Source organism: Nanorana parkeri, unplaced genomic scaffold (genome assembly GCF_000935625.1).
Source record: "Nanorana parkeri isolate BGI_ZX_2015 unplaced genomic scaffold, ASM93562v1 scaffold1764, whole genome shotgun sequence".
NCBI classification, from domain to species: Eukaryota; Metazoa; Chordata; class Amphibia; order Anura; family Dicroglossidae; genus Nanorana; species Nanorana parkeri.
Window position 1 is genome coordinate 136,760 of NW_017308032.1, and position 20,848 is coordinate 157,607.

The 20,848-nt window shown below is 40.2% G+C and overlaps 1 protein-coding gene across 1 annotated transcript in view; it reads right to left on the reverse strand.

Annotated features, from left to right (window-relative positions):
- The window catches only part of LOC108799589 (aromatase), a 45,855-nt gene that overhangs the window by 9,579 nt on the left and 15,428 nt on the right, over positions 1–20,848 (reverse strand). Inside the window, exons 5-9 of the mRNA XM_018571470.1 lie at positions 11,244–11,420; positions 9,274–9,388; positions 9,050–9,164; positions 6,137–6,299; positions 1,843–2,084 (exon numbers count right to left, since the gene is read on the reverse strand). Of these exons, the coding sequence (XP_018426972.1) occupies positions 1,843–2,084; positions 6,137–6,299; positions 9,050–9,164; positions 9,274–9,388; positions 11,244–11,420 (812 nt within the window). The remainder of the gene's footprint in view (positions 1–1,842; positions 2,085–6,136; positions 6,300–9,049; positions 9,165–9,273; positions 9,389–11,243; positions 11,421–20,848) is intronic.

Consider the following 20,848-nt stretch of genomic DNA (forward strand, 5'->3'; position numbering starts at 1 on the left):
CTATTTCAATTTGCAATAGCCAATAGCAAACTAGCTATTGCACCCGCCCACTGCGGTTGTCAATCAGCTGAGGGGACCTGCAGTTCTCCATCAGGTCCCCTCTAGTGATTGACAGCAGCAGAGGGCGGTGCAATAGCTAGTTTGCTATTGGCTATTGCAAATTGAAATAGCCAATAGGAATCTAGCTATGCATTCCTATGGTGAAATTTGTTGTTTTTTTTTTACGGCAGCAGAACCGCTCGGCCAATAGAAAACAGTTGGGTGGAGCTAGCTGTCGCTGCTAGCTCCGCACAATCGTTTTCTATTGGTTTTTTTTCTACTTTTTTAACTATTTTGCTATTCTGCTCGGTGTCACAGAGGGACTGAGCGGCATTCGGCTATTTACTCACTGCTGTTCGGCATCTATGAGAATATGCCGAACAGCAGCGAGTAGCCTGCTGGAGGTTCGGCGTAGCCGATCCAGATGTTGGATCGGCTGAGTCGAACTCCTTCTGCACTTCGGGACCCGAAGCCACACGAAGCCACCCGATGTACGGCTGATTTCAGCCGATATACAGCTGAAATCAGCCGTACAAACCTGAAGTGAATAGCCGAACAGCGTTCGGCTCACTTCACTTCGGGTCGATTGTTCACTCGGCTGTCTACGGCAGCTTAGTGAATAGACCCCTAAGAGACTTAGTTGTGGTTGATTTACTAAAGGCAAATAAGCTGTTCACTTTGCAAGGCGATTTCCCCTTAACTTAGTAAATGAGGCAAAGTTCTGTTTTCTTCCATCACCCCATTGTGTCCAAATAAAAATACTGTTTTTTTTCCATTTTCTTTGAACGTGATTGGATATTCTGTGCATAGTGAATTTTCCCCACATTCACTAAGCTAAGGGACAATTCCCTTACAAATTGAACATAATATTTGCATTTGGTAAATCACCCATACTGTCTGGATGCAGAGCCCAGTGTACAATCCTGGCATCTGTGTCTGCTGGGAATTGCGATTATCCAGTTACTCCCGTGTGTTAATGCGGGACCTACATTATAAAGCTGGCCAATGAAGAAGAAAGAAACTTTGGACCCAGAAGAAGATGGGAAGAAGGTGTTGGTAACAGCGATGGAGCAATGTGGACCTTGCTTTACTGGACAAGGGCTCACTGAATGGCAAGTTTGCAATAATGTACAAAACTAAATAATAGGCTGGGTTCACACCTGGGCGTATTTTTTCTGCTCGTTTTTCATCTCATTTTTTTCGCGTTTTTTAGCAAGTTTTTCCGTTCAGTGAAACGCTCGTTTCACTGGCGGTATGATTTTTTTATTTTTTCCTTATTTTTTTCACTTTCAAACTTCCCGCCGGCTGCGCCGCCCTGCAACCCGGCAGCTCGCAAGGGATGGAACCCGGACGTCGGCAGCCGCCAGAGGATACTGCAGGGATCGCGGCTCGGGGTTACCGCTTTGTTAACCCCGATCCACACTCGGGAATACCAATAGAAACGCGCGGAAAAACGCTCCAAAGAAACACCTGTACTTCTTTGGGCGTTTTTCAGCGCGTTCCTACGCGCTGAAATACGCCCAGGTGGGAACCATGTCCATAGGAAAGTATGGCATTTCACTTGCTGGGCGTTTTACAGCGCGTTGATCAGCATTGTAAAACGCCCAGGTGTGAACCAGGCCTAAGACTGACCAGTTATGGTATTTTTCCCACACAAGTGTGGTGATTTACTGAACCAACAATTTTAACTTCATGTGAGTTGAACCTGTATTTGCTGCAAAAATCCAATCACATGTGGAAGTTCCTTGTTTAATTTTGTAAATCAACCCCAGAATTTCAGATTAGGCTATATCTACAATGTACCGTTTTCTCAAAGTTTTCCAGGCTGAATTCATTTGGCTTTGGGAAGAATTCGACTTTATGCATGCGGCCAATGTTAAGGATGATGTTAGTTCCTTTCTTCACACAATAGCCATCGATTACATCGTCCTCCAGAGCCCTGCGCATGACCAAGTCTACCACGGGCTGGTACCTCATGCTTTCATAGATGAAGTTCTCCAGAAATTTAAGGTTTTGCATGTCATTACTCTGTACTTCTCGGTCTCCTGGGAAAATAAACAGAGAAAGTACTGACAATGTAATAAACTTACCTACAACATCCATATCAAACCCATTACTAAGGAGAGACTGAAAACCTATTTCCATTGTTTCTGTGGACGTGTTTTAACACACTAACTTTAAACTAGAATTATAGAAAGCCTATACACACAAACAACATTGCCTTTATGTGATTATTATATCACTTGCAGTACAGTGACATTAGTGCTGTGCTAGGATACTTGATAGTAGAAAAGCTCTATTGTCATTCCTCTCACCTCTCTAGATTCCATCACAAATAAATCTAATATTACCATTACCAGTAATTCTCACACAATGAAAGTACTACTTACTTGTTTTATCATTTAGCAGCTTCTTTGAATGCAGTTTATTATACATTTTATATGGTTTCATTCAGAACTTGAAAACTCATGAGTGTGCTGTGGTACGCAGCTCAATCATTTAACTGGGCTGCCTTCCGCAGCTAAATCACATTGTACATGCACCTTTTTTTAAATCCCATTTCACCACATTACACAAGTTACCATGCAATGTGGTGCGATACAATGCACATGTGATGGCTAGGTGCATTGAAGTGCTATCAAGAAACCTAACGTTGTACCTAACATTGCAACAATGCAATTTGGGATAGATATAACCAGAGGCTAAGTGTAGTGAGCTATTTTCCTTATAATAAATGATGTTACATTCTTGGAAGCATGTAATCCTCTTTAAATTGAGTATGACAATTTTGAAATACTGCCAATTGGCAGAAGTGCTATTATTTCTCTGCTTTATATCCCAGTGCTGCTTTGTAGCCAAGTTTGTCACTGCATTCGAGTGCTATATACTATAAAAACAAATATATCCTTATTGTAGCAGTAAAACAGGTGGATTGTTTTTGAGGAGTAAATGATATATATTTGCCTTCAGTGACTAGAAGGCAATCATCCACCTTTTTGTAAGTGAGACCTTTTTACTGTGCTAAGGACATCTGAGAACTTTAGCGTTTAGCTCTTTCAGGCGCAATGTATTAAAATATGGACCACGGAGACAATTTACTGCTCCTTCTGACACTTTGCTCAGTACATGCAACTGAATCTATCATAAACATTTTCCTGGGGAACAGTTTTACACAGTGAGCCTGATTTACGAAAGGAGTTGAGAATCTTCATTCAATAAATTGAGTAAAGATTCACTTCCACTATTCAATAAAGTGATAAGCAAACTTTTTTTAATTTATCTCACCTGCACATAAGGCCCCATTCACAATAGGGTGTGTGAATAGGGCCTTATGTGCAGGTGCGTTACAGGAACATGCGTTCCTGCATGTTTGTGGGATTTTGTTTCCCATGTTTTCGTGCAGTCCCATTGATCCCCATTGGGTCCCTGGACACGCGGCAATCACGGAAAAGAAGTACATATCGCAAATTTGATGACATGCGTTTCAGTTTTTTTCTGTACATTTGTGCGCATTCTCATGCGCACAAACGCATGTGGAAAGACTACATATGCTCAGACGCGTTTGGGATGCCATTATGGCAACACAAGCACGCTCCTCATTTGTGAACGCACGTTGACAATGCGCCCTGGTGTGAATGGGGCCTAACTGGTTATTCAAAGTGAACACAGCTATATTAAGTGAAGATTATCCACTCCTGTAGTATATTAGCCTCAATGCATCTGGGAAGCATTATGCTCTGTTCACATCCATGCAATGTGGGAGCATGTGTGATGCCTCACTCATTCCTGCATCATATGTTGTAATTTTAGGTGCGATGTAGTGTGATTATGTCTTAATGGCACCCCAAACCACCTAGCCATCGTATGCGCATTGTATGGCACCACATTGCATAGTAACCTATTACCATGCGATGTGGTGTTATGTGACTTAAAAAAAAATACATATACTTCTTTTAGTGTGATGTAGCTGCGGTAGGCAGATGATTCATATGAATGGGCTGCCTACTGCAGCACACCACAAGCATATCCTGCAGGACCTATGTGATGTTGCATGTAGTTACATGCAGTTTTAGGGTCTAATTAGTCTGACAAATATACAGAATGTTTTCTTCCTGTATACAAAAGTTCTCTGATCATGAATATTTGTTTTTCATCAGTAGGGAGACTAATCTGTGACTTAGCACCCACGTCTTATCAACTTTCATGTAAGGGCAGAAGGGATGTAAGGGTTATACGTCAGGGTGTGAAATTAACCATGCTTAAGAAAAGGTTTTTTTAGTGGAGGTGCGGCAATAAAAACTCAATTAACTGAAAAGGTATCTATGGCAGTATGTTCCTGTCCTCTAACATTCCTTCTTAGCATGACTGATTCCGAAGTTGGGCAGCCCACAGCTTTTTCACAGAAGTGAATGAGTTGGCTTGGGGACAGAATTGTTCTTTTCCGAAAAACCTCATTAATTATGATGCTTTGCCCAGGTCTGCATGAGAACCAGTGAGCTGTACCTTTCCTCCCATATTAGCTCTTACCAATAATTATTATGTATTAGCAGAGGAAACACCCCTTTAAAGAACAAGATATTTGTATGCTTCAAATGGGCAGTCACCATTCTGTAAAAAATTTCTCCATATGAAGTAGCGGAAGCCTTTTAATGTTTATAGTAAAATACTTTCATGCTTAAGTCGCTGAGCATCTTAATGTATATAAAGCAAGGCTACAAACTGTTTAGAAACAGAACTAAGCTAGCATTTTGCTATTGAATTGCATTTGCATTAAAACATAGCAATGCCTATGACAATGCAATGTATTGGAAAGTTCTAATCTAAAATAATAGCTGCCTTAAAGCACTTAATGGATATTAAATGGCACAAAGTCACTTTTGTGGCTTTTAGGGTAAAAAAAATTACCATAATTTCTGCATTTTCATTTTTTTCCCATAATTTCCACCTGTTTATAAATGATGAGCAGAGATGAGCAAACTGATCTTGTGGACTGAGATCCAGCAGTGGGGTAAATCAAGGACAGCAGATATCTGCAAATATTGAATGATTTGCTTGTCTCAGTACACCATTGACTTTTGCTTTTTAGTCTTGTCCTATTCTTTGTTTTTTGTTTGTTTTTTTATTAATAGAAGTGTATACCCCTTTCAAAGATACCAGTTAAACAAACAATGTTTATAGACTAGTACAGCTAAGGCTGTGGTTCCGGGCTCAAGCTAGTGTCTTAAGAGGAAGGGGATCAAAAACAAAATAGGACATTGGCCGAGGTGGTTTAGGAATAAGAGGATGGAGGCTTTAGTTTTCCTGAGCTAAGCCTATTCACAGCTGTACCCACTTAATAGAAATCAAAGATGAGAAATATTGGTGTATGTCCAGTTTGGAAAAATGAGCAGACAACATAATGTGCAATTATTGACATAATGAAGATCAGAAGATTCAAAAAATGAACTTTGTATTCATAGGACTCAGTTAAGGACAATTAAACACCACCTGTACATGAAAGAATGAAGATTTTCTATCAGTTTAGGTAGGGAGCATTTACAGTAGGAGTGGTTGAGCTAGAGAATGATATACGACCTTTTAACAGAGACACAAAATTGAAAACACAATATTTTGATCCAGGGAATAGATCCAATTGACTTCGAGAGGTCAGTGGGAATTGTTTTTTAACTGCTCGGTGGCAACGTTGTTAACAGATGCCGGGGGTTTGTGTTGCCTTTCTCTGGACCACAGCTGTGGCAGATGCAAGAGGTTAAACTTGATGGACAGCACTATTTTTGTAACCTTAATTAGATAACTATGCCTGAAAGACAACACTGTCCCACATAGATAACTATGCCTGAAAGACAACACTGTCCCACATTAAACGTTTTAGATACTGGAAGATAAAATAGTACATCCAAAAAACCTAAATGCTACTAACTGACAAATTACAACCAGCAGACAATTTTTCAAATAAAATAAAAACACATTGGTAATGAACTGAACAAATATGACAACTATTAAAGGGAACGAGGTCTGATCCACAAGCATTGTGTTGGATACACAGGTTCATGATGCAAATGAATGTTCTTTTTCTGCAACAGTTAAGTTTCCTTACCAACAACAGTGTGGATTTCTTCCATGATCATCTCTTCAGCCTTTGGATGCTGAGCGATTAGGGTTAGCATGAAGTAGAGAGACACTGACATGGTGTCCGGAGCAGCGATCAGCATTTCCACAATGCTCTGGTTCACATTCTCGGCTGTTAGATCTCCATGATTCTGCAACAGAAAAAACTTTCAATAACACTTGATCACTGACACTCTTTTTTAAATAAAAAAAAAATATAATATAAAACTTGAAATGTATTTTTAGGTAGGTGTTTGCTTGCAAACTGCCACATTGTCACTCACATGAAGAATTCCCAAGGAGGGATTTAGTGAAGTGAAGGTCCCACATTGCCTCTTTAGCTGTAATCATGCCTATTCAAAGAGGTAGCCGAAGTCTCACGCACCCCACTACTAAAATCAACTGAAACTATTTACTGAGTGGATGGGATGGGACCAGTGCTGATCGCTCTTCAAAAGCCAAGCAACAACATTGTATGTGATTTTACATTATAAATCCCATGCAGCAAAAAATAAAACATATAAATGCCTCATGTGCCTTTTTGTAATGTACTGTTAAAAACAATTAACTATCTAGGTAAATCTGCAGCCATCTATCATTTTCTAAAACTGGTATTCATTTTGAACATAGACTCCTTAGAGAGTGCTTATATGCCGTACATTCTAAAAATATCTTGTATATCTATAATATCATTGTACAAGTTCCATCGGACTATATCTTCCTTCTTATGTGATTGGCTCACAGCTATTCTCAGCAGTCCTCTTATTACAAAACTGGTACTATTCATGTGACTATAGCAGAAGGACCCTTCCACTTTACACTCAGGCAGTAGGAAATGAGAGGAATTCATTTGGGAGTCTTCATACAGATGGCAGCAGGTAGGAGTTTACAATAAAGCATGCTTAAAGTGGCACTAAACTCGGGAGTTAAATCTTAAAAATGCATTCAAGTATCCTAATTATTACCAGAAATATAGCTTATTTGTGTATCATTCAGCTGTAGATTCTCAATCATCTCTGAATTCATGCTGACACTGTCCTTCCTTCTGGAGGGTGGCTACTTTTGTTTCCCATGGTTTCTGTGCGTGTTGTAAAGTAGTCACCGCTCCATGCTCGCTCCTGTGATGGACTACAATCTCAATACAAATGAGTAAACTAAACATGAGATTGCAGTCCATCATAGGAGCGAGTTTGGAGTGGTGGATACTTTACAATACACACAAGGACCATGGGGAACAAAAGTAGCCACCCTCCAGAAGGAAGGACAGTGTCAGCACAAATTCAGAGATGATTTGAGGATCTATAGCCGAGTGATACACAAATAAGATACATTTGTGTTAATAGTTAAGGTACTTGAATATATTTTTAAGATTTAACTCCTGAGTTTAGCGTCACTTTAAAAGTGGTGTGTGCTAGCACTTTATTGGGACATTAGCTAGGGTCCAGTAAGCTACCTCTAATTATGTGTACCCCACTAGTGACTGTTTTACTGCATATAAAAAATGTAGTTACATGCAGCCTTTGCTAGTGATGTCACTGAGGAAGTTCCATCTGTGAAACTGAAGGTTGATTACAGCGGGTTGCTCGCTTTGCAGCTCCTCATAAAACGTCTTATATTTTTTTCAAACAATACAAGGCATTCTGTGATTGCACAAGGAGTGTATAAATGTCATGATCTCCCATTGTGACTGCTGTGCTCCAGCCTCGACTGTCAGTTTCACTGCCGGAACTTCAGCGATGACATCACTGAGAGTGAATGTAATTAAATATTTCAAGAAAGGAGCAGCAGCCCCCAGTGGGGCACAAATTATTAGAGATACATTATTGGTACCTAGCCAAAGCCCTAATAATGTGTTAACCCACATTTCAGGTTTGTTTTTTCCTTCACCTTGATAGCACTCTGCTTTTGTACCAGAAAGACCATTTTGAATGTAAAAGTTTCAAGGTTATATAGAAGCCCTAGAAATAAATGGTAACCACATACATTTATAACCAGCGTTAGTAGCAGGGTGCACATGGGAAGGCTTACAACAATAGAAAAAACACAAAAAGAATCCCCAGCACACCTGCCAGCTAGCCTGCAACAAACAAGTTACCCTGCCAACAGTATGCGTTAAAAACAGAGGTTTTAGTTGCACAAACCTTTGGCCAAAAATATGTAGAAGCCACACTGCCCAATCAAGGCTCCTCTGTGAAGTGTGGTCCTAACTCCATTTATGAGTTTCCATGTTGGAGCATATTAATGCAGTCGATAAATTAAATGCAGGTGTACCTGGAGGTAGCCTACTCCTCCTCAAAAGGTGCAGGGACGCACTGGAGGCCCAGCAATCCAAAATGCACACTTGGGCCCCCAGTGCTTCAACTGCACCTTAAAATGCTCCAACATGGAGACTCATGAATAGAGTTAGGACCACACTTCACAGAGGAGCCTTGACGGGGAAGTGTGGCTTCTTCCTTTTTTTTTGCCAAAGGTTTGTGCAACTAAAACCTCTGTTTTTAATGCATACTGTTGACAGGATAACTTGTTTTGTTGCAGGCTAGCTGGCAGCTGTGCTGGGGATTCTTTTTGTGTTCTGTATTATATAGAGCCCTATTTTCTAGGCAAGACCTGATGACATGAGTCTTGTACTGGGGGGGTGACCATCAATTCAAGAATCTGCATGGAGTTTATTACTGTATCCACTTTAACTACTATTCTTTTTTAAATCTGCCAAATTTCTATATGTGTAATTGCACCTTAACAATATTAACAAAACTGTGATAGCATTTGGAATCATTGGCACTAGCTGCATACTGCTTTTATCATCCCTGGCTGCTTGCCAGTATGCAGCAGAAGCATCATTCACTCTGAACACATTAAATCATGTTTTTTTTACATTATTTTACATTTAAACTCTACACACCTGTGCAAAGATTAGCTCTGAAGCAAAATCAAGATTCTCATCCAGTTTGTCTGAAGCTGAAAGCTCCCGCCGCTTTTGTTCAATGAGAATTTCAACAGCCTCTTTCAAATCATTGCTACGGTACACAGAAAATAAGATTACTTTCAGAACCAGTGTAATTGTTTTTCAATTGGTACAGTTACATTCACTGTGGAAAGATCTTTGTTTAGACACTGAGGACTCACGCTGATTTCTCATACTTCTTGTAGAGCCAGGAAAATTTAAAGAAAATGTCAGGTTTCAGGATAAGCGCTTCCCATGCATCAAAGTATTTCTGGATCTTCAGAACAATTTCATTTTCTGAAAGAAAACAACATCTATGATGAAATCTGACACACATGTAAGGAATGTCCAAACATTCACAAGTTTATCATTTTTTGTATGCCAACCCCCCTTCCCCCATGGAGAATGGCAGACATGCATCCTGCATACAAGTGATCTTGGCGACATCGCCGAGATCACTTGTACAAAACAAGGGGTGGCTTCCCCGCTGTACATCTAGCTCTGCTTGCCCAAAGCAGGGCTAAATGTAGAAAACAGCTACCCGCCTGACGCCCGGAACTGCATGTCCCAGGCATCGGGAGATAGGAATTCCACACCCCTGCTGCCCCTCTACTCTCTGCTGCCCAGAGGCCGGGCCTTGGTTGGCCTTGTGGGAAATCCGGCCCTGGTACTACCTGGAGGTTTGACAAGGGGACCTTCATTCATATAAGGCATTTTGGATCCTTTGAACCCTCCTGAACTTTTTTTAACCTTTTTTTTTTTTTTTGGTCCCCCCCACCCCCTCATCCATTCTCGCCTCCTGGCTGCTGGACAGACAGGGGCTGGAGGAGGATGGACCTTGCGCTATGTCATTGGAAACTGGCTGCCTGAACCAGGAAGAAACAGCTGCCTCCCAATAACACCATAAAGGAAGATAGCGGTGCATGACCCGGCATGTGGCGGTGGATTGGTGGTTCACAGCAGGACATCGCTGGATTTGCTGGGCAAATAGTATGCTATTTGAGCCCAATGCAGCAGACAAGGTAAAAGGGGTTACAACCAAAGAACCCCTAGGGTGCAGCTCCTCTTTAGGTCCTACATATCCTACTTAGTACATCTTCGGTCAATGAGCAGTTAACCACAAATTACCTATCATTTACTACCTATTTTCACTGGATTGCATCAAACCTTTTTCCATAGTCATAAAGAATATTTCCAAGCTAGATGTGACCAGATTCACCAGAATAAGTTGAATTTGCTCACATCCAGACTAACATCTGGATTTCCCAAGATCCAAAAGAAGGGTAAAGGTACACAATCTTCTTCTGCAACTGTGTTGTGAAACTCTATGAACTCACTTAATTGGCCACAATGGTGGCTGAACTGTTCACCATTTCACAAAGCAAATCTTTGACTTTGTCATTGATGCCTCATTGTGCTCCATCCCACTAGCTCACTGCTGCACATATTCACCACACGTTCATTGCAGTGAAAGTGAGTGTTTTAGCATAACTTTTTCTCCAACTCCCAGAGCTGTTAATGAATAGCAGAGGCAAAAACTGACAAGTGAGATTTAATTAAGGCATACATTCACCAGTTTAATAAATACACCTCCCTTATTTGCCTGTAATAGCCTGCAGCAGCAGCTCTGCAGTTATATTTATTAACCTTTAGAAATTTATTGAGAGGTAGTTTTCTGTACTACAGTTCATCTTGCATAAATATGTCTATAACATATTTACTGTGTTGGCGCTGGTTGTAGCGTCAGTAACAGCAAAAAGTTTCCCAGCACGTCAGTACACTGCTATAATTACGTAACAGTCAATGAGCTTGTGAAATAAATCTGGGCACCTCACTAACTTTGAACATAGCTGATTAATTTTATAAAGCAAGCATAGTTTTATTATTTAGACTTACAGTGAGCTGATTGCCATGGCATTGCTTACTTCCTGTAACTAAGCTTTCTGCCCCTGCTATTCTGCACATGCGCTGACACCTGCCATAGAGAATAATGGCCAGCACAAGAGACTCTGGAGATACTCAAGAGACGTTCCATTATTTTCTATGGCAGGTGACAAAGCATGCCCACGACAGCAAAGGGGAAAAGCTGAGCTGTGAAATAGGGAAAATAATTACTGCATTGGGTTTCAATACAGTGTTTTGGCTTACATACCGTCTGTAGGAATTCTTAGGAAGAGGTTGTTAGAGGTGTCCAACATGACGAGTCTCATGAGCTTGAGCACATTTACATTCCCCTGTTGATCGGTAACATCACACATTTTTTCCAGGAATCGCTTGGTGGACCTAATGCAGTGTTCTGTAGCCTGGATAAGTCCAGGTCCAGACAGAGCTGAAAGATGAAGGATAGACAAGTAGGAAACTTATCTATTTGACTCTTGCGTGCCTAATTTCTGTATACCTCCAAATCAGTTAGTGGATATGAGGCACTAATTCAATATAGAGCAGTACAATTTTCCATAATTAACCAACTTCCCTGCAGATTTAGTTCATTAGTAGTTTTCAGCAAGCTTTCTGTAACGAGTTCTGTGACACACAGTACAGCATAAACAGCTAATAAACGAAGCTATTTCTGTAGCTCTGGCTGTGTGTGTTTTCTAGAATTATTTATATCAGTAAGAGGCAGCATTACCCACATCGTAATATTATCATGCAGTGTTTATACATAACCACACAGTTCTGTGGAGTGACCAGAAAGCCACCCATGCAATGATCACAAGTACCATGAGGTCTTTATATATATGTTTGTGGTCAGAGTTACTTCGGTTTCCGAATCTTCATGACCCCTAGTGATACCAACCTGATGTGTGCCATGATTTTGTGGTCAGCGTGCCAAATAAGTGGGCACGCTCTAGTGAAATGATAGAACCTGGGGAAGGGTGGGAGGGTCAGACGCGACTTCGCTGTAACGTGACGAGGAGCTCCCTGTCCCCCTTCTTAAGGGGAGGAGAGCCGGCGCAACTCCTCCCACAAACACGGCCAAGATACCTTGGCCTATTACTTATCACTGCTATATGCAAAACCTTAGTGCACAAGACTGGGTACATTATACCTACTTATTAAAACACTGACATTTTGCTGGATGCGTAGCATTTCCTAATCAGAAAGTATCCAGCTGAACAATGCGTATGATTATGGTGCAATACACTTATCTATATATTTCCTCAAACATGTAATTGTATAGATACTTAATTCAACTAAATTGAAGGGACGGCAGACCCAAATCACAGGTTGTGCTAGTGAAATAACTATCGTTTAGAGTTCTGGATATATATACAAACGTTTCAACAGCTTTTGAGAGATTTAAAGTCAACTCCTGCTAAACATGAATCTGACCGGCTACTAGAGCCAAACAGTACATAATGTGGTTAAAGAATATACAAGATACAATATACAAGAACTGCTCTACTTGTCAACAGATTTGGACATGAAGGCACATGATCTTTTGATTCTACTGCCCTTGCTGTGGTCTCTGGGTGTGCAGCTTAAAGCTATCCATATACTGGTAGATTTTTGTACAAACATTCATATGAAAAATGTTGTCAGAACTTCGCATAATGCCATCAGAGACTTGACAATTGTTGTTTGAAATTTCGTTTGATTTCAAGACATGATTTTGGAATAAATGGAATTTCTGGAATGAAAACCATATTCACTGTTAGAGTTTTGATCATTCAAAACATTTTCCACTTTGCTCCTTCTATTATTTTTGTCACTACACTCGAAAATTATTGCCAAATTGACCCCCACTAACCATTAGTAAATCAAACAAACTTTCCAAAAATTCTACTTGTCTATGGCCATATTAAGGAAGCTAATAAGAATATGCTAAGTCCGGCTATGGCTCTGTTGACTGCTAATAATCATGGCATACTGGTACACCTGCTCTCAGCAGTCTACCTCCTAACTGTCCATGAGATTACGGAGAAAGCACTCTGACTACATTTTGCAGTGCATGGGTTAGAATTCGCCTTGTACTAACAGAATACGTTTAGTATTGGGAGTAAGGATATACTGTATGTGTATTGATAATATAATATTCGGTACCTACATCACAAATTATTCAAGCATAATATATATAAAAAAATGACTTTTTGTGATACCTTAACATTGCACAACATCAGATTCAGTAAAACTAGATTGAAATTCTTAGTGTCACATTAAAAAAAAAAAAAATTACATAAAATTAATGGTATGATAGTTTATGCCAGAACACACACATGTTTCAGCATCAATACTCAAATATTCTATTGCTCTTCATGTAATCTTTACAAAGTTGCATGATTCTATACACGTTTCACAGAACAGTGTCACCCAACCACAAAACTAACCATAAACTACAGCCGCTTCCCGCTGGGAGAGGAAGCACATTGCTAACAAGGGTGAATTCACAGAGCTTTAACACAAGGATAAGGAGCTTTTTTTGAACCATGCAACCTTAATTTTCAAATAATATTGGACTCAGCTGAAAATAAGTATCCTCACCCTGGTATGTTCACTTTGTAAATTGAGCTTATTGTTATTGAGACTTATTGATATTCTCGATGCATTTTGGGGATCAGTGGAATCTAATACATAATCTAAGTTAGGCAATATAAAAGTATAAAAAAAAGTCCTATTTTGATAGTTTATGCATGAATCTATCTTGTGCTAGTCAGAGTCCAGTATGTAAATTCTGATCGGTTTCTGTCGATTACTGCAGAACTTAATGTTCCTTGCACTCTTTACTGAATAAGCCCAAAACTTGTATGTGCAATGTAATTTACAGCAACTACGGCTTTTGATTGATGGGCATTTTAGTGCGTAGCTATGTTAAGGTGACAGTACCTTTTCATGACAAACAATCACTGTATGCTAGTCATCAAGAAATTATGGGTAAATAATCTGTTGTGAATATATTCCTTCATGTAAATGCCTAGCAGTGACTAGACGTATACAGCTTTTGACATTTCAAACCACAGACACTCTGCTGATTGCATTATGATTTTGTGTTCACCAATGATTTGTGTTAATTCCCTTATTGTCCATGAAAGCCTTAAAGAGAGTCAGAAAAATCATTCGGAATATATGAATGCGTTGACAGCAGAGTTCCTACTCAAGCTGTATTATGTGAAATCAGAAGCTGAAAAGTACATCATTGCATATAAGTGTTAAACATATTGAAACAGAGATTTATCAGGAAAAACACATTTCCTATGCTAATGTCTGCCACTGCATTGCACTCATTCATCAAGTCTGTTGGTAAAAAGTGAATATAAAGTAGGATGTAAAATGAATGTAAATGTTCAGATGTTAAAAACCAGCAAAAATTATGTTACCTACGGTATGTCTGTATATAATGAAGGAGAGTTGTTTATTTTCTAGATTTCGCTCTGCAAGCTCAACATAGCTGAACCTCATATAAGAAGAGAGTACTGCCTATGAATCCACTGCTTCCTTGTGGACAAGGCTACAGTGGCCAGAGGGAAGATGCCCTGCTTTGAGACAAAGGATATATGGTCCTCATTCCCATAGGTTAAATAAAGAAAGTTTTCTATTGGGGTGATTTCTCTTAATTTCCTCCCAGGAAAGGAAGTGATTTGAAGTCTCTTCAACAGGGTCATAAGCACAAAGCCAAAATACATTTTAGTAAAGTGGGTAAAAGTGAGTACTTCTGACAGTGTTTTTATTATTTCCTGTCTTTGTGACAACAGTGAGGATCACAGATAGAAATAAAAACTGTAGAGAAATTTTAACTCTTCCCCTTTAAAAAAAACAACAACATTTTTCAGTAGGTCTCAAGTACAACATTTAAATTTACAGCATGGCTGCAATGTACCGGAAAATGCTAGCTGCCTGTCTGTTATGCTGACGCTCTGGCTAGCAACAAGTATGCACATCAAGTAAGTTCTTATGAACAGTCTTTTTCTGAGTCAGTGACTTCAAATATTGAAATCAAAGGGACAGTGTGACACCTAGAAAACCAGCACAGGCAGGATGGGGGTTCAGCAATGGAATCCTCTGTATTATACTCTGGAAAGGTTTTCATTAAGTTAGTCTACCTAAGTCTGGAATGTAGATGGGAATAACTTCTATTGTAATCTTTTTCTGCTATATATATTATATGGGTTTTTTTCTGTGAAGCTATTGATCCAGGGGAAAGGGAAAGAAGGGCAATTTTTAGGGAGGGAGATACAGTATCTTCATAAGTTTCATTATAGATGTTAAAGATCTGTATGTGTAGATCAAGGGACATTCCCACCAGATAGTTCCTCTTGGTCTTCCTTATCTCCAGCATGAGTCCGGAGTGTCTGGAAAAAATGTGGTGTAAAGAGACTGGGTCTGTATACCACCTGGAGAGTGTCTTATCATTTTTTTACTGTGCATAGCAAGAAATTTAGGATTTTTGCGTACATATGAAGGCTTTGTGCCATTACTCAGGGAACATGGTGTGATCCAACTCTTGATTTCAGAGAAAAGGGGAAAGTAGTCATCATATCTTGCCTGGAGCAACTTATTAAGAAGAGACAGCATGAAGAAAGGTGGTTGTGAGAGAGCACAGTTTATTGAAGTCTGTGTATTTGTGAGGTGGAATACAAGGTTCTGCAGTAATAAAAAATTTGCATACACGCAAACCAATTATTCCCTGAAGAATCTGACAAAGGTGTGAAAGAACCTGAGGTTAGACTTATGAAGTAGCTGTCTTCTGGCCATATGGATCAATTGTAGCTCCCAAAGGAAGGGGTCAAAATGCCTTTCGGTAGGTCTGTGTTGATAAAAAAAATGGTGTGGGGCTGGGGAGAGAAGATAGTTTGTGTGACTATTGGACCAAGTGCCATGTTTGTATAGTGGCAGATGTGAGGGGAGAGATGGCTTTATTGAATGGGTATCAGTGGCGTAAACCAGAGTAACGGGCACACGGGGCAGAATTAAATGTTACACCCCCCTCCCAGTGATATGTGGGGTTGTACAGGTACAATGAGAGCATGCCGGGACTTGTCGTAATTGAACGACAAGTCCTAGCATGCCCTCATTGTCCCTGTATACCCCCCCCCCCCCCACAATTAGAGCTACAAGTTCCAGCATGCCCTCATTGTCCCTGTACGCCCCCCAAACATCACTCAGGGTACTGAGATATAGGGGACTGTACAGGGACAATGAGGACATGCTGGGATTTGTAGTTCCCTGTATGATAAGAGGCTGTAAAACCACTAAGCCATTTGGTCTTGGTCCTCATATAAACTCTTCAGTTGATACCTGCTGAACCCAGATGAACTAAATGGTGTTTTTATAATAGAACACAGAATAGTTGAAAACTATTAAAGTTGCTGCTTTCGCATCAGATTGTGGGGGATATGGGAAATGATATACTTCATAGTTAGTTTAGGCTGTATCTCTAGTAGTTTTAGATTTGCACAGAAGCCTATGATTTAAACATGAAAAGTTCTTATTCCAGATAACTCAGGTAAATGAAGATTGAGCATAGAGTATGGAAAAAGGAAACTGTTACGTTTGTAATCATATTCTGTGCTAGGGTTTTTTTTATTACGCTTCAGGATCCTTAGCATTTTGTACATCAACATGGAATATTTATTTTTTATATTAATTTCCTTAGGAATCAGAGACAGAGCTGCACAAAAATTGCACTTAGAGCATATCTAAACCCAAACCCAAACATTTTATATATTGCAGCTTAGCAATGGTTGTGGTGGTAGCTTAGTTGTGGTGGCTGCTTAGTTTTAGTTGTTTAGTCTTTTTTTCTTTATTTTCACACGGTGATCCGGCTAATAACACACTTCTTGTCTTACGGGCTCCACTCTATGGATGAGCAATGGAGCTACCCTTGGAGAGCAGCATTGTCAGTGTTAGATGCACTAGCAGAATTAAATTGATATACTAACAAATTAAATCCCAAATTCCAGCCAACACTTTTTAAACAGATACAGCAACAGTTTTTTTTTTCTTCTTTTTGGGATAAAGGTTTAACATAAATGAACCATTGTATGCACCCCTGTCAGTGTTAAATGGTTTGTCTCAACCCGTCTGCCACTTTTGCTGGACATCTTGGTCTGTCAACGGAAGCTGAAAAATAACAGACTTACTGGCCGGATAATCAGGTGAAAATAAAAGAAAAAAAAGATAAAAAAGAAAACTAATGCAGACACCACATTTAAGAATTGGTAAGCTGAAGGGATGTCTTGATACCGATACTAGTATCGTGGCTGATACCAGGCATTTTCACGAGTGCTTGTACTCGTGAAAATGCCCCGATTCTTAAGGCCCATTACATTTTTAAATTGCAGTGGCTGCTTAATTCCCGCGCTTGTTGGGACTTCGGCATCCTGCTGGGGACCTCGAAGTAGCCTGTCTAGTGCCTGTGCCTGTCTAGTTCTTTATCCCCTCATCCTCCTTCCCGGCACAGGCACAGCCATGGACAGCCCCAGGGGCAGAACTACTGGCGGTGCACCTAGAGCTGCCGCCCCAGGTTTCAACGCTGGGGGGGATCCTGTCGCCCACTGACAGGGGAGGACTGGGCCGGGAGGCAGTGGAAAGGATGGAGGTCGGGGGGCCCAGCATCGGAGATGGTCTGCCGACGGTCCGGACGTGGAGGAGGCCAGATCCCAGCATCGCAGATGTCCACATGTCGCCCGGGTGAGATCGACACGCAGCCTGGTGAGATAAATTCTGCTTTGAGGACATGTATTCTCAGAATACATGTCACCGAAGCAGAATACATGTCCCTAAACTGGGATACTATTCTGCCTTAGGGACATGGGTTCTGCTTTGGAGACATGTGTTCTGCTTTGGGGATGTGTATTCTCAGAATACACATCCCCAAAGGAAGATACTATTCTGCCTTAGGGACATGTGTTCTGCTTTGGGGACGTGTTCTGCTAGTAAGCTGCAATATATTACATTTTTGTTTTGGGGTTCAGCAACACTTTAATTAATACATTAAAAGTTGCAGTACAAACATTCTCCAGCAGATGGCAATCTAATACTCTTTCAATTAGCTCTTGTTTTGCATGCAATGTAGAACATTATACTGTATATATATCTAGATGTTGGTCTAATAATGACAGTTATTTTGCCCTAGCATTACATTATCACTTCTACAATATAAATACTCTTTCTCGAGGCAGCTTATTATAAAAAGCCAATGATGAGACCCTTGGGTGTACACAGGGGCCCAACTTTATTGAGATCCAAGAATAAAAAGAGAGTGTTACTAATGGATTCATTCAGTAAAGTAGTACAAACACTGATGATGACGTGCAACTCATATCAAGCAGTTACATGGAGGTTAGTTAAGTGATGATTTAGGATTGCGACCTGATCTAGGATTGCACTACCTTTCTGAATGTGCATAGAAGAGCAGTACACTCCTAGTAATGATAACAATATGCCATAAATAAAATTAAACTTCTTCTCTAGACAGTGTGAGGAGCAAACACACAACAACCAGAATTCAGTGAAATCAGCTCACAATATTGTATAATAGATTGTGATTGGTCACTACTAGATTTTGCTCTTTTCTTTATTTAAAGTGACATTAAACCCTCAGATTTTTTAACATAAACCAATACTGTAATGTGTGCCTTACTGTAATCCATGAGTGTTTTCCTTCTCTTTGCTGCTCTTCCTTTTAAATCCTCATGTCTTCTCATGCTTTGGGAGAACTTCCCTTTTCAGCTCAGGGCCTCTTCCTGTAGTGCTGGCCCAGGTTACAAACCTATACAAACCTATACACAGACACCATGTATCCATTCCTGAGACAAGGCAGTCTGCTACAAAACAGAAGTTCTGCCCAGCATGAGAACAGATACAGATTTAAAGGAAGAGCAGCAAAGAGAAGGGAAACAACCATGGATTACAGTAAGGCACACATTACAGTATTGTTTTATGTTAAAAAAATAGTTCTTTATCCCCTCATCCTCCTTCCCGGCACAGGCACAGCCATGGACAGCCCCAGGGGCAGAACTACTGGCGGTGCACCTAGAGCTGCCGCCCCAGGTTTCAACGCTGGGGGGGATCCTGTCGCCCACTGACAGGGGAGGACTGGGCCGGGAGGCAGTGGAAAGGATGGAGGTCGGGGGGCCCAGCATCGGAGATGGTCTGCCGACGGTCCGGACGTGGAGGAGGCCAGATCCCAGCATCGCAGATGTCCACATGTCGCCCGGGTGAGATCGACACGCAGCCTGGTGAGATAAATTCTGCTTTGAGGACATGTATTCTCAGAATACATGTCACCGAAGCAGAATACATGTCCCTAAACTGGGATACTATTCTGCCTTAGGGACATGGGTTCTGCTTTGGAGACATGTGTTCTGCTTTGGGGATGTGTATTCTCAGAATACACATCCCCAAAGGAAGATACTATTCTGCCTTAGGGACATGTGTTCTGCTTTGGGGACGTGTTCTGCTAGTAAGCTGCAATATATTACATTTTTGTTTTGGGGTTCAGCAACACTTTAATTAATACATTAAAAGTTGCAGTACAAACATTCTCCAGCAGATGGCAATCTAATACTCTTTCAATTAGCTCTTGTTTTGCATGCAATGTAGAACATTATACTGTATATATATCTAGATGTTGGTCTAATAATGACAGTTATTTTGCCCTAGCATTACATTATCACTTCTACAATATAAATACTCTTTCTCGAGGCAGCTTATTATAAAAAGCCAATGATGAGACCCTTGGGTGTACACAGGGGCCCAACTTTATTGAGATCCAAGAATAAAAAGAGAGTGTTACTAATGGATTCATTCAGTAAAGTAGTACAAACACTGATGATGACGTGCAACTCATATCAAGCAGTTACATGGAGGTTAGTTAAGTGATGATTTAGGATTGCGACCTGATCTAGGATTGCACTACCTTTCTGAATGTGCATAGAAGAGCAGTACACTCCTAGTAATGATAACAATATGCCATAAATAAAATTAAACTTCTTCTCTAGACAGTGTGAGGAGCAAACACACAACAACCAGAATTCAGTGAAATCAGCTCACAATATTGTATAATAGATTGTGATTGGTCACTACTAGATTTTGCTCTTTTCTTTATTTAAAGTGACATTAAACCCTCAGATTTTTTAACATAAACCAATACTGTAATGTGTGCCTTACTGTAATCCATGAGTGTTTTCCTTCTCTTTGCTGCTCTTCCTTTTAAATCCTCATGTCTTCTCATGCTTTGGGAGAACTTCCCTTTTCAGCTCAGGGCCTCTTCCTGTAGTGCTGGCCCAGGTTACAAACCTATACAAACCTATACACAGACACCATGTATCCATTCCTGAGACAAGGCAGTCTGCTACAAAACAGAAGTTCTGCCCAGCATGAGAACAGATACAGATTTAAAGGAAGAGCAGCAAAGAGAAGGGAAACAACCATGGATTACAGTAAGGCACACATTACAGTATTGTTTTATGTTAAAAAAATCTGAGGGTTTAATGTCACTTTAATGCAATGGAATAAATCATGTTCCCTGTGCAAGAAAATTTTAACTTTAGAGGAGAATGTTCACTTAGCTTAATGAATATGCTAAAAAAAATCACTTTGCAAAAAATACCCAATCACAAACAAGGAAAACGAAAAGAAAAAAACACGTTTGGCTTGCATGTGATTGGATATTGGAAGTCAGCACAGCTTTCCCAAATTCTCTAAGCTATGTGAAAATCCCCCTGCAAAGTGAACATACTCAGGGTTTAATAAATCAACCATGAAGAGTCTGGTTATGTATTTTAGATAACATTTGACTAAAATAACATTAAACTC